At 40.5% G+C, this 13,585-nt stretch overlaps 1 protein-coding gene across 1 annotated transcript; it reads left to right on the forward strand.

Annotated features, from left to right (window-relative positions):
* The first annotated feature begins 848 nt into the window (after positions 1 to 848).
* On the forward strand, positions 849 to 12,257 carry COPS8 (COP9 signalosome subunit 8). The gene is made up of 8 exons (XM_053597427.1): positions 849 to 1,018; positions 2,124 to 2,194; positions 3,258 to 3,306; positions 4,484 to 4,616; positions 8,626 to 8,733; positions 10,043 to 10,105; positions 10,873 to 10,920; positions 11,892 to 12,257. The coding sequence occupies exons 1-8, from the start codon at positions 941 to 943 to the stop codon at positions 11,969 to 11,971; spliced, it is 630 nt and encodes a 209-aa protein (XP_053453402.1). The 5' UTR covers positions 849 to 940; the 3' UTR covers positions 11,972 to 12,257.
* The last annotated feature ends 1,328 nt before the right edge of the window (positions 12,258 to 13,585 follow it).

Here is a 13,585-nt window from a genome sequence, read left to right on the forward strand (position 1 = left end):
TTGTCCCAACCAAAAAGGCCTGGATGGTACAGCCAGGATGTTTGCTAGGGCACACATCTACATACAGAGAGAACAAGAAATGTGTGGCCGATGTTTCTTGCTGACAGCACCCTTCTTAGAAACGTTATCAAGTAAGCTTCCTACTTTTTTTTTTTAACGAACACTGATGAAAGTTGTTTTGTACAGCTATTAAAGTTAAAAATTTCTGAACTGGAAGTTAAATGGTATACACGTTGAGTGATGAGAAAGACTTCGGATTTTAAGGGATAGGAAGCGTTACAAGGTCTGCTTTAAACCCGGGCAGAGCAGCGGGAAGGAGGCGGGAGGCTGAAGGCCAGGCAGGGTCTGGTGGGGCTGGAGGAGCCGCCGACCCAGGGTGCACTTGCAGACGAGGCAGGTTTGGGCAGAGAATGGAACATTCGATGGGAAGCCTTTAAGGCTGCTTGGTCAAAGGGCAGACATCCAGCGAGCACCTGAACACACAAATTGGGAACTCGGGGACGTTCATGAACACCTACTACGTGCGGAGCCCCAAGGGCACGGCCGTGGCCAGGGCAGAGAAGCCAGGGCAGGCCTCGCGGTAGTCCTAGCAACTTTTATTAATATTTTAAAATGTCTTGTATAGAAAACGAGCTTTCCACCTACTGCGTAGCTTCACCACCCGCTCTCACAGAAGCAGCAGGCCACCATTCTACGCGCTCCCCACGCGGCTTCCGGCGGGGCGGCCAGGGCCTCCACAGCACCGAGACGAGCGGCCAGAGCGGCGGCGCGGCCCCTCCCGCCCGCTCCGGCGTCTAGGGACGCTCCGGAAGTGACGGCACGTCGGCGTAAAGGCGCTTGGCTGCGACGGCGGCTGAAACGTCATCTCAAGCGCGACGACCAGAGGAACAGTCTGGAGTGTGGCTGTCGTTAAGGTGCGGCGGCGAGACCGGCCGGGAAGATGCCAGTGGCGGTGATGGCAGAAAGTACCTTCACTTTCAAAAAGTTGCTGGATCAATGCGAGAACCAGGAGCTCGAGGTAGCTATTTGCGTCACGCCTGGAGAAACTGCGGGGTGGCCCCGGTTTCCAGGGTAACGAGGCCTGGGCACTGCGGGCGCGCGGGGTGGGCGCGGGAGGTGGACGAGTGGCGCCGGCGTCGCCGCGGCCTGCTGTGATAGCGAAGGTCCCGGACTGGGTTCCCCGAATTCGCTGAGACCTTTTGTTCTCAACTTGGGAGCCGAAACCCCTATGTATCTTTAACACCCGCTGCTATACCAGACTAGACATCTTTCCATCCTGTTGTGGTGAAAGCGGACAGTAATGTGGATTTTATTGAAGTCCACTGTGTAGGCACACACCCATATACACACACACAGAACGATAGAGATGTGACCCATGTAACCTTAACTCAAAACGCCCTTCCTGGTCTCGTAATCCTATCAAGTAAGCTTGCTACATTTTCTTTAATAAGTTATATTGCAGCTATTAAGGTTAAGATTTTCCTTAGAAAGGCACCTAAAACGCATTTATAACTTTAGTATAAAAAATTGCTGAAGGGACAACACCCAGAAGCAACAGCTCCCTTATACCCTTAAGAGATGTTTTTCAATTTATTTAAAATTGAATGAGGAGAGAAATGTCTTTGTAACTCAGCTGTGGTGATTTTCTGTCCCTCACTGTTTTATGTCGATATCGGTTGCTTGATGTAATCAGCAGAATCAGACTGCTTTGGGAATCTGTGGAAGTATTTGTTTTCTACAGTAGTAACATCATTTGAGTTAAAATTTGAGAACTGGAAAAGGAAATCCAATTCAATATTCCTGTGTATGTAAAGAAATTGAAGTCTCAAGGGAGATAAATCACAGCTGATGACAGATGGAAATTTAGTAGTCTGGATTTTAGTGTTTGATATTTGTTTAAGCTGTTTCTCCATTTATGATAGGACTGTAGGATAGCCTTACTTTTTTGATTAGCATTAATAAAATATTCTTTTTTAATGAAAGCATAGATGATTTCATGCAAGTGGAAAATGGAAGTATCTACAGAAGGGAATAAGGAGGGACAGAAATGCTAATAAAAAGGGATAAATATAAAGTATAAATGAGTTTTATTAATTATTTTCCACATATATTTTGCCTTCTAGGCTCCTGGAGGAATTGCTACACCCCCAGTGTATGGTCAACTTCTAGCTTTATATTTGCTCCATAATGACATGTAAGTACTTTTAAGAGCAACAAGTTCCTTAGGCTTATACGGAAATTATTCTGCCTTGAAATAGCACTAAAACACGGAGACAATGAGTTACATTTTTTACAATAATATTCATTGCCTCTGTTTCCTCTTGAATCAGAGCTTAAAGAATTATGACTTGTTTTATATATACCTTCTAAAAATCCAACTGCAGTGTCAATAAATTTCTTTACTTCCTTGACCTGTTTTTTTTTTTTTCCTTTTAAACTTTCTTATGACTTCTGTTTACTTAACATCATATGTAATCAGCAGAACTAAAGAAGCTATAAGGAAATATTGAGAATCAGGATGAATTCAGTACTATCATGTGTGAGATTTCTTGAAAGATTTTTGTTTTTCAGTTGTTTCTAATTCATGTACATGATGAAAAGTCAGAAAGTGTAACTGCGAAAAAGAAGAGGGGTCTTCTATAGTTCTATGACCTATCGATGATTTTTGATAAAATTTTGTTTTAAATTCTTCCAAAATCTTTCTTTCATATCTTTTCAAAAACCAACCTAAGGTTTTTATTATATGCTATGAATTATGTTTCATTTTTTGTAATCCCATTATCATACTTTTGTTCAAGTTTCCAACCCTTTAAAAACTCCTGCCTTCAGGTCTGGAGGCTTTGTATCCACTGGTAGGAGGGGCTGTAATAAGAAAAGCATTGTGTACCATACTTACTGTTGGGGCGTACTATAAGCTTGAAAGTACATAGGTGTTTTTTTTTTCCTCATATCTGAATAAATTATTTAGCTAGTTACACCTAAATCTTTGTGTTTTTAGTGTGCTATTGCTTTAATTTAGGATTTGGATCATCAGTTTAAAATAAGTCCATAGAAGAGCAAAATAGTACTTTGCTAAAAATAGTTCGTGTCTTTTTATCTGGAAAACCACTCTTCCCCAGAACAAATTCATATAAAACTAAATTTTACTCTTTATTATGTAGAGTATTATAAAGTAAAGTATACATCTGTGTATTTGCCTTGGGACCCAGTAATTTAAAATGATTGATTATGTTATTCTTTGTGGTGATATAAATTAGGAATAATGCAAGATATCTTTGGAAAAGAATACCACCTGCTATAAAATCTGTAAGTATTCTTTCAATACATTTTACTGCTTTAATATAGTAATGGCATTCACTTAAATGGCAACTGTTTAAAAGTTCCTGTGTTCTTCCCATGTCCCAGAAGTAGTTATTAACCTAGTATATGAATAGATTATCAAATTTCTTGAGATATTTTTTTGTAAGTGCTGCTTCACCAGTTAACTGATAAGCCAGTTAAGATGAAGGAAGATGCTGGTAACTTTATGTTGTACCCTATAATGGTACTTATTTTGAAACTGGTGTTATTTATAAGAATATTCTAAAAATGATTGTTCCCAGCACTGGTTATTTTTGCTAATTAGGATTTTAAATGTCTTATTGTGAATGGGAGGAAATGACCTCTGTGAAGTTCCTTCCAAAATGGAATGAATTAAATGTTTAATTTTAAGTGGTTCACTGTGTCTTGAGTGTGCAATGAATTTTTCAACATTCTCAGCCTGTTACCAAGAATTTACCTAAACTCTTGTTCATTGTTGATATTTAGCAGATCAGATCAGTATTTTCATTCACTTTCTTTTCTAGACAGTCTGTTGACTAAGATTGAAATATTGCTTAGTTTCTTTGGCTAAATAATTACAATAATTTTATGTATGTAAAATTGTCACAAAAGTAGTAACAAAGCTCCGTTTTGTTACTACTTTCGTCCTAAATATATACAAATTCTTTAAAAACAATGGTGCTTAAGATAATTAGTCCCCAGTCTTAATTCTAAAATATTTTCAGACTACTATCTCAGGCTTTAATTCTACTAGTTTAATAAAAATTTATATCAAATGCAGCCTGAGCAAGAGCGAGACCCTGTCTCTACTAAAAATACAAAACAACTAAGGCAAGAGAATCACTTGAGCCCAAAAGTTAGAGGTTGCTCTGTGAGCTTTGATGATGCCATGGTGACAGCTTAAGACTGTGTCTCAAAAAAAAAAAAAAAAATTATATATATGTATATCAAATTATAAATCAATTTCACATTATTATGGGTTACAGTGTTTAGAAACCTTTTTGGTAGTGATTGGGCTGAAAAGTAATGGCATCCCTTAAAAGAAATGTTGAATTATGTTTTATGATACAGCTATCAAGTTTCATATCATTTCTGGTATTTTAAGATACAGTGATTGGTAAATTTGCAGAATGAATATCTTCAAAGACAGTATTTATTGCAGGCAAATTCTGAACTTGGAGGAATTTGGTCAGTAGGACAAAGAATCTGGCAGAGAGATTTCCCTGGGATCTATACGACCATCAGTGCTCACCAGTGGTCTGAGACAGTCCAGCCAATCATGGAAGCACTTAGAGGTAGTGTTTCTTTGTGGTTAAAAATTAATTAGATTAGACCTACTCCTTAAGTGCTGCAGAGTAAGTCAATGGCCTGTTTAAAAGGTAGATGATAGGTGAATGTGGCAGTTTTTGGAATTACTGTTTTAGATCTCTAATCGCGCTTCTTCATTTTATGTTGATGGAGATTATGTTGGCAGCTAACAGCTTCATTGTTCTTAATTCTGGATTAAAATTACTCTTGTCAGGAAAAGGGTTTTTTTGCTATTAAAATGAAATCTTGTAATACTGGTTAGTAAAGACTTTTAAAAAATCATATATTTGAGAATAGAGACTGTGCTTTGAACTTTGTCAGCCTCACCTCTCCAGTTACTGGATTTTATAAGTAGTTACTTTAATATGTAGAAGCTGAAACATGTTTTGTTGTTTTAATTATTTTACCATCAGAGGTACCACACTGGGTCAAATCTGTTTTTAGTTCTTTTGAAAGATTACACCCTGGTGCAACATAACACTAATCCCACAGTAACATCTTGTCCCAGGCCTCTCTGCGTTCTCCCACCTAATGTTTGCTTCCTGTCTGCCTGGTTTAGTCTTTTATAAATTCATACAATGATCTCTCTTCATGTTGTTATTATCTTGCTCCTTACTGTTACCTTATTTTAATAGTCAATACTTGATTTCAGTGTACACCTTCCTGCTCTAAAGGACCAGAGAGTGGGAATTTTTTAATAACCACTCACCCTTCTGTTAAGGGACAGCAGCTTTACAGGGTGGCAGATAGTCAAGATTGTTTTTGAGATGCACGTAATTTCCTTGGAATGGTAAAACTGTATCAGCATAAAACAGACAATGTATGTGACAAAATAGGGGGCAGCTACTTTCAATGTGAATGAAATGAGCAGAATTACAGGATAGGCAGGAGGATGGGAAGGAAGCAGTGTGTAAGAAGGTAACCCAGGAACAGCAGGGGCAGTTTCAGACATTAGTACAGGAAACAGCCTTACCCTCACCATACAAGCCAAGAGGAATTTGTGTGGTAGTGAACTCTCTTGGTAGGTGAGGAAACAGGCCTGTGCCTTTTCCTGAAGGTAGGTTCCTTCACCCAGGGCTCCTACTCAATCAGCTGTGTTCCCCGCATACCTCCAGGGCTGTGTTTCTTCTCAGGGCCACCTCGCTCTGGATCCTCTGTTAGACTGGGGATTCCTTGGAAACAGTTCCATAGACCCATGAAAGGCTGTATGGTATGATGTGTGAATTTTGACTGTGGATCCAGGCTTTCAGGGTTCACATCCTGGTTCTGTCACTTATTGGAGTGACCTCTTGGTGCCTTATTTCCCTCATGTGTGGATGGCATTGGAAATAGTGCTTTAATTGTTGTAATAGGAAGGTTGAGTTAATACGCATAGATGCTTCCCTTGCTCTAAAGCTATCTCTTCATCTACGGTGTTCATGAATATATCCCCAGACTCATTCAGAGCCTTGGTGTGGTGTTTTGCTCCATAAAACACAGTGCCCTGCCCAGTTTCGAACTTCCACTGAATTCAACATTTTGCTTATTGATCTAACATGAACTTGTTTCTAATTAAAAATACTAATTGGTCTGAATTATGCATAGTCCTATTTGAAAACTGAAAATGGCTTAACTGAAGAGATGCTAGTGAAATAATTATATTCACAGGAAATCAGCAAAGACTGGTGAAGCACCCAGGGGCTAGCTGTAGACAGCAGGCACTGTGACTTGAGGCTTGGGGGGGGGCAAGGCAAGGGACCCGTATGAGTGGAGCCCCGGAAAGCGGGTGCCCTGCAGGAGCTGTGGCCACAGGTCACTCAGGGGAAGGCACATGGGGCAGAGGAAATACATCCCTGACCTTGCCTCTGGCCTTTCGGTGGCGCTCCACTCACCACAGCAGGGGGCCTAGGTGCCACAGGTATACAGCACAGCTGGGAAAGGTGGGGGGGTGAGAAAGACTGGGTCATGACTGGCTTCCCTTCCCTCTGTCTCCAGCACTAGCAGTGATGATTGAGAAGCACGTGAGTGTTGAAAAACTGCATTTTCTATCTGTGAGGATCTCTATTTTCACCAAAATTGTGTTCTTTGAAAAACTGCCACAGATGTTAGGTGCTGGCTCAATTTATTGTGCCTCCCAGTGCGTCCTCGTAATGCATGCCCTGGGGAGGCCGCCAGTTGCATTGTTCTTAAGGGTCACGGTGGTGATCAGTCAGAACTGGATGTAAAAGTTGTTCATGTCAAGTGCTTAAGAGCAGCTTGAATGTCACAGCTCTAACTCAAAGTAGGAATGGAGCACTTAGCCTTCATTCTTACTTCTTTTGTCAGCTTCCTTCTGCTCCCCTGTTTTTCTTCCCTTTTCCAGTTATGTCTCTTTGCTTCTCTTCTCTGCTGCCATCTGTTTATCTCTTCTGTTCATTTTCCGTGCCTGTTCTTTTCCCCACTCTAAAGATAAGACCAGACTGTTTGACTTAAACGTTTTAAAATATGGCAGACTTACCAAGTGAATACAGCTTCGTGGTGTACACTTTTATTTTTCTGAGACCAGAATGAAAGTGTGTTCCTTACCTGTGGTTGCCTCAGTTCTTTTCCATTGAATGTCTACAGTCTGCAATAGGAAGTATTTATATTTCTTAGATGTTTTTAAAAATCTGTTTAAGTTAGGTTACTTGCTCCAGGTTGATTGAAAGAAGAAAAGAATTGAGTGTAAACACACGTTAGGAAGAACAAATAATGGCTCAGGGAAAGCTGGAGAGGATGAAGTGAAGGAATGTGACCGTCAGCAGCTTTTAAGGGATATGAACAAACAAAGCCTAAGTCCAGGGTCATGCCCCCTTCTGGTTCCAGTGATACCATCAACTGGCGCACACCCAGCACATCCTTCCCTGGAGCTGCTGGCCACTCTGAGGGATTTAAAGGCCACCCTTCTGTCGAGACTCTGGATTATAACTGAGAAGATGGGTGTGAGTGGAGCAGTGTATACCTTAGGCAGTGAAGATTGCTTGTTAAAGTAGAAGTGTTTAGAGAAGGCCAGATATAGTGAATTATAAACAGACCTAGAAATAGTAGGGAGCAGTCGGAGTCATTTTGGTCTACTAAACAGCATGAACCAAAATCCCAGGGCTGAGAAGGTGAGGGACTCATCTCAGAGCCAGTGGGTTACTTTGGGTGCCTAAGGGAATTGAAGTACTTGTTTGACCTTGTCCCAGGAATGGATGGATAGGGGATTTTCAATACATTAGAGCATATTAGAGGATTTGTTTTATATATGTACAATTGCCTGTTAAATATGGGAAGTAAAATCCAGAATAATTTCCTAAGCATGTTGACAGCTGGGTGGGAGAGCTCAGTGGGCAGGAAGATAGGCCACCTGGCCACTACAGGGTTCAACTCTGTCTCCTGAATTTTTTTAATGTGAGTGTGTAAGCCTCAGAGCAATCCCAAAGGCCACTTCTAGGGAAGAGTTTCTGTTGCTGTTATTGCTTGGTTGTCCCTGGTTAGACTCATTCAGGGCTGGAATTTAGGGTTTCAAATCTGAATGAAGTCAGCAGTTTGGTGCAGATGTGACAGGAAGAGCACTCTAGTTACGAGGTCCATTCTGCACCTCCCAGAGGTGACCTGTGTTAGGGAAGCTTCTGAGGACAACTGATCACACAAGTAGCTTTTCTGCCTGTTCACTCAGGATTTGTAAGTGAAATGAAAGGGAATCAAAGAAGAATTACATCCCTATTACATGAACATATTTAAATTAAATTTTTTTAGGGTTTGAATCTCCTGTTTATTGTAATTTTCATTGTCATGTGAGTTTTTCATCTAAGAGGAGGTAAAAAGTGCATGTTTATTCAGCAATATTTGAGCCACTCTTACATGCTGGGCACGTGTCTATAACTATGAGCACAGGAATCTTGGGATAGATTTGGTCTTGTGCAGATCGGACGGGGACAGTGGCATGGCTGGACTTCGTGTTTTACATGCCTGCTCTCTTGGTTCACTCTCTGCTAAACCTCTGCTCCCACACAGATGCAACAAGGAGACGAGCCTTTGCCCTGGTCTCTCAGGCCTACACCTCCATAATCGCTGATGATTTTGCAGCCTTTGTAGGACTTCCTGTTGAAGAGGCTGTGAAAGGTATCTTCAAGTGGCTTTTTACTTAGAAAGAAATTGGGAAGTAAAAGTGTGAAATGCTGGGTCACAGTCTCTTCTCTGAAACCTCTTGAAACAGGATATGTTTTTGGAATCTTGGCTGTGTCTGTTTTTTAGAAAGGTGATAGGAAACATTATGTAACACCCCTAGCATGGCTTTGGACAGCAAGCACTCTGTACTCTAGTATGCTCATAGCCTGCAGCAAGCAGATTCATGAATATCTCCATAGCTGGTTACGAAAACATGTCTTAATTGACCTCCTTGTGCATATTTGGAAATCCTTCCTGCAGCCTTCCTGTTAAAGACATTCTCATCCCCATGTCCCTCTCAGCCCATCCCCCCCACCGTTTCGTACCCACACCCTAAGTGCTTGCTGTCTGCTCTTACCTACTGGTCTCAACACGTGCACTTGGCATTTCTATTTCTCAGGTGATACCCAAACACATCCCTCCACTTGCTGGTTTTGTGGAATATTGTCTACATTGTGTTGTTTTACCATGATGGACATTTTTGATTCTCCAGCTAAAATATGAGCTCCATCAAGTACCATATCTGAAATTCCGAGGGCACAGCACAGTTCCAGATGCAGAGGATGGGTTAAGGAAAGTTCCTGTATTAAATCATATTGTTACTTACTGACAGAAACATTTGTTTGTTTTGGCCTTTCTCTTACAATTGATCCATAATTTATTATCTAGTATATATGTACTCCAGAGCCTGCACTCTTAGCTCACTGCCTGAATGTGGATCCTGCCGCTGTCCCATGCCTCGTGCTAGCAGCTGTGTGACCTACGACAAATCACTTGAGTTCCTTAAACTTCATTTTCCTCACCAGTTAACTGATATCCCCTTCACAGACTTATGTCACTTATATAAAATGATCCCTATAAAAGCACCTAGTGTGGTAGCTACAGGTAAACCTTATTATTTGAAAACATTTATCATCACCATCCTCTTTGTTACTAGTGATACAGTTACAGAAGGTGCCATATGGGTTTTTCTTATGTCTGGTTTTAGTAATATTGATTAAGTTAGTACTATCACATATACTTCACGGAAAACTGATTTTCTGTTAGTGATTATAACAGCCTGATAGAGTGGAATGAGACTGTGATACATGTTTGAGAAATATTTCAAAAGTAAGCTTACATGCATATCTTACAAGTAAAAGTGCACCTGCCAGGTTAAACTACATATATTAGGTCTCCCATGCAACAGTGATGCTATGGACAGATGGCAGATCATGTTGAGTGTTTTTCTTATTTCTTCATCTGTCTGAAATCCATGTTTTAGGTATATTAGAACAAGGATGGCAAGCAGACTCCACCACCAGAATGGTTCTGCCCAGAAAGCCAGGTAGGTGGAGCTCTTCACCACTTGTGCAGCATGGAACACCTCTAGTTTTAAATTCTTAGAAGCATATTCCTTACATAGAAGACTATTTTGTGTAGGTATTTCATGGTCCTTAGTACAACTTGATTTTTACTAAATATTAATCTCTCATCCTTTTATTTATGGAGCCATTTCAGTTTATCCTTAATATCTAAACTATTGCTTTCTAAAAACTTCTTAAATATGCAGCTGCTGAGTATTTGTATTTGAGTCATGCAGACTCTTCCCCTGTGGTTCTCATTTCACAGAGTTCAGTTCTCTAGCCTTCCTCTAAGGCCTTGAATTCCATGACTGGTCAGTATCTTACTCTGAATTTCTAGCCCCTCAGTTTTGCTCCCTGAGGTGACCCAGCTCATTCCTGCCTGGTGGGTCCTATTCCTCCTCCTGTTGACCAGGAGTGGGGCCTGACGACCACTTCTGCAAACCCTCCAGCATCTCCATCCACCTGCTCTGAATGTCTTATTGTTTAGACACACAGTCAAGTACTACACAGATCGCAGTGTGCTTGTCCCGTGAGGGTATGGGGAGGGCAAGACCTGGCCTTGTCACTCCACTCCAGGTGTGAGGGAGCACTATTAGAGTACAGGCTATTGAAATAGATTGTTGTAAAATAGTTTTCCCTTTTTGAGAAATAAATGATCATAGGTACATAACATTAAATTAGCATGTTTTGTGACAGGTCTTTACAATAACTTCTGCAAATTGGGTTGTCATTTTTTTTCTCACTTTAGTTGCAGGATCCCTGGATGTTTCCTTTAACAAGTTTAGTCCCTTATCAGGTATGTGTTTTCACACACATGTTTTAAAAATGTATAATTGTTTCTATTTTTGTGTGTGTGATGTGTAATTTTTTTAAATTCTAATAACCTTGTTAGATTAAATTTTTTTTTTTTTTTTTTTGTAGAGACAGAGTCTCACTTTATGGCCCTCAGTAGAGTGCCGTGGCCTCACACGGCTCACAGCAACCTCCAACTCCTGGGCTTAAGCGGTTCTCTTGCCTCAGCCTCCCGAGTAGCTGAGACTACAGGCGCCTGCCACAACGCCCGGCTGTTTTTTGGTTGCAGTTTGGCCGGGGCTGGGTTTGAACCAGTCACCCTCGGTATATGGGGCTAGCGCCTTACCGACTGAGCCACAGGCGCCGCCCTAAGTTTTAAAAATTTATAGTAATACCTGTGGTTACAAGAGTGAAACCGTAGGCTCCCCCCATAAATTAGCTTGAGGTGTTGGCGCCTCTGGCCCAGCTGGAGAGCCCTCTTACTGTCAGTACAGGAGCCCTGATAGGCCTTCTTGCCAGCATTTTTATTCAGAAGGCATCCCCAGGATGCCACATGGTGCCTTAAATGTTAGACTATAAATTTCTCCAGAGTGGGGTTTTCTGTGTTGTACTGTTCACTGACAATTTAATCTTCTTCTGTAGCAATGCTTAGCACAGGGAGGCTCTCCCTAGGGGTGGAGAAGTTTGCACGTTATTGCATGCTAAAAGTGTTTATAACCTTCACATAAAATACTTCACTATATACTTCGCCCTTCAGTCCCAGGAAGGGAAAGCTGTACTCTTAAAAGTTGTGATTTCTTAGCTTTCTTTTCAGTAATGTCCTATGCCTCTAAGAGGCATGATTTTTTCTAAATTCTGGACAAATCTAAAAGTTTTCTTGTTAAAATTGAAGGCGTTAGTAGGGGTGGATGGCAGGGCCAAAACTTTGTTACAATTGTGTCTAACTTGAAATATCTTTCTCTCTTTATTACACAGAGCCCGCCCCAGTTCCCCCAATTCCCAATGAACAGCAGTTAGCCAGACTGACCGATTATGTGGCTTTTCTTGAAAATTGATCACCCTGAGTTCAAGATCCACCTTCGGAATTCTGTATACTGACAAATGTAGAAATGTAAAATTTTTATTTTCAATTTATTGGATGGATGAAGCACCTCAGCATTCCTTACTATGTGATAAAATACATATATAATATAAAGTATATATATCTATTTTGTCCTTAAACATGCTGAATCGTTGTTATCACAACACTCATTTTGTAATGTTTAACAGTCTGGATGGAGCTTGTCAGTATTACGTGGTACATCCTCGTGACTCACAGAGTGAGACCTCCTGTTTCACGTAGGACAGTGGCTTTCAAGCATCTTCCCTGCCCCTGCACATGCCACACTCCCGTCTACACCGCTGGTAAACAGTGGCAGTGATTCATTTGGAGTTTGGGGAGGACTTCCCCCAGGGGCAGTGTCTGAACTGGAGATTATGAGTCATCCTCTTTGGAGAATATGCTCTCTTTTCTTCCCATGTCCTGAGAATCACTAATGTAGAATACAGAAATATAGCCGAGGGGCAAATAAACCATTTCCATAGTAAACCAGTTCGCTGACTTTGGCATTTTTTCCAGTGGTGTGAGGACATCCATTGCTGGCAGTGGAAGACTTGTCCTGAACATGGGGCTTATTTAAGATGTTCAGAAGTATTATGTTGTAGCTCTTTTCAAAAGAAGGGAAAGTTAAGTGCAGAATGCATTGTAGGGGTAGAGGCTATTAAGCTGAGAGGTACACTTTGTACAACTGTCTTGTAGCCTGTTGCTTATATTTATCGCTTCGTTTAAGTTCTTCCTTTGGAAAAATATTAAACAAGTCATTCATTCTTTGTGTGATGAGCCTTTGAATATTTAAAGTTGTTTGTTGTATCTATGGGTTAAAATGCCCCTTAGTTCATTTATTTGCATTTGTTCAATAAATATTTAAGTGAGTTTTTCAGTCGTTTGATTTAAGGCAGTTTCTAGCCATTTCACCGTCTTGGTCTTCCTGTGGATGCATTCTAGTTTGTCATTGTTGCTCAAAACATGAGTTTCTTAATTAAATTGAAATGGCCTATATAGGGAACCTATACGGTAATAATTATACAATTTCATGTTTTCACTCATTTTAAGTACATTTTATTGGCTATTTCAATTTTCTTAACATATATAGAAATACATTTTAAGTTGCAGTTTTATTTAACCCTGATGGATGAGTCATGTTAAAACTTCTTTTTTACAGTTAAGGAAATACAATACAGTTAAGGAAATTCAAGAAGTCAGAAGATGAGTAGGGAGACAGTGATGATGCCAACTTTTTTAACTTCCAGGTATTAGGTAAAAATTGTATCCATAGTCCTGTTTTTAATAGTAGATTAGAATCAAGACAAATGTTTGTTAATAGGAGATTGTTTGAATAGACAGACTCGCAGCGAAGGAGTGAGGATCTCTGCACTAAACAGAGCGTTCTCCAAAGTGAAAGCTGGGGACAAGGAGTTTATACAGAGGGAGGATGGTGACGATTCTGTGTAGGTACATGTTTGCTTATATTTCAAAAGGAAACAATTGAAAGATAAGCCAAAAATGAGTAAGAATGGTTCTCTAAAGAAAAGGGAGAGGAGGATGAACTACATAACAACAGAGAGAAAGA

Source organism: Nycticebus coucang, chromosome 7 (assembly GCF_027406575.1).
Source record: "Nycticebus coucang isolate mNycCou1 chromosome 7, mNycCou1.pri, whole genome shotgun sequence".
NCBI classification, from domain to species: Eukaryota; Metazoa; Chordata; class Mammalia; order Primates; family Lorisidae; genus Nycticebus; species Nycticebus coucang.

Bases quoted from the DNA above. Each gene is read 5' to 3' on its own strand.
- COPS8 (XM_053597427.1), top strand. From the start codon at position 941: ATGCCAGTGGCGGTGATGGCAGAAAGTACCTTCACTTTCAAAAAGTTG. The intron at 2,195-3,257 runs GTAAGTACTTTT...GATATAAATTAG, and splicing joins TATTTGCTCCATAATGACAT to GAATAATGCAAGATATCTTT. The intron at 4,617-8,625 runs GTAGTGTTTCTT...GCTCCCACACAG, and splicing joins AATCATGGAAGCACTTAGAG to ATGCAACAAGGAGACGAGCC.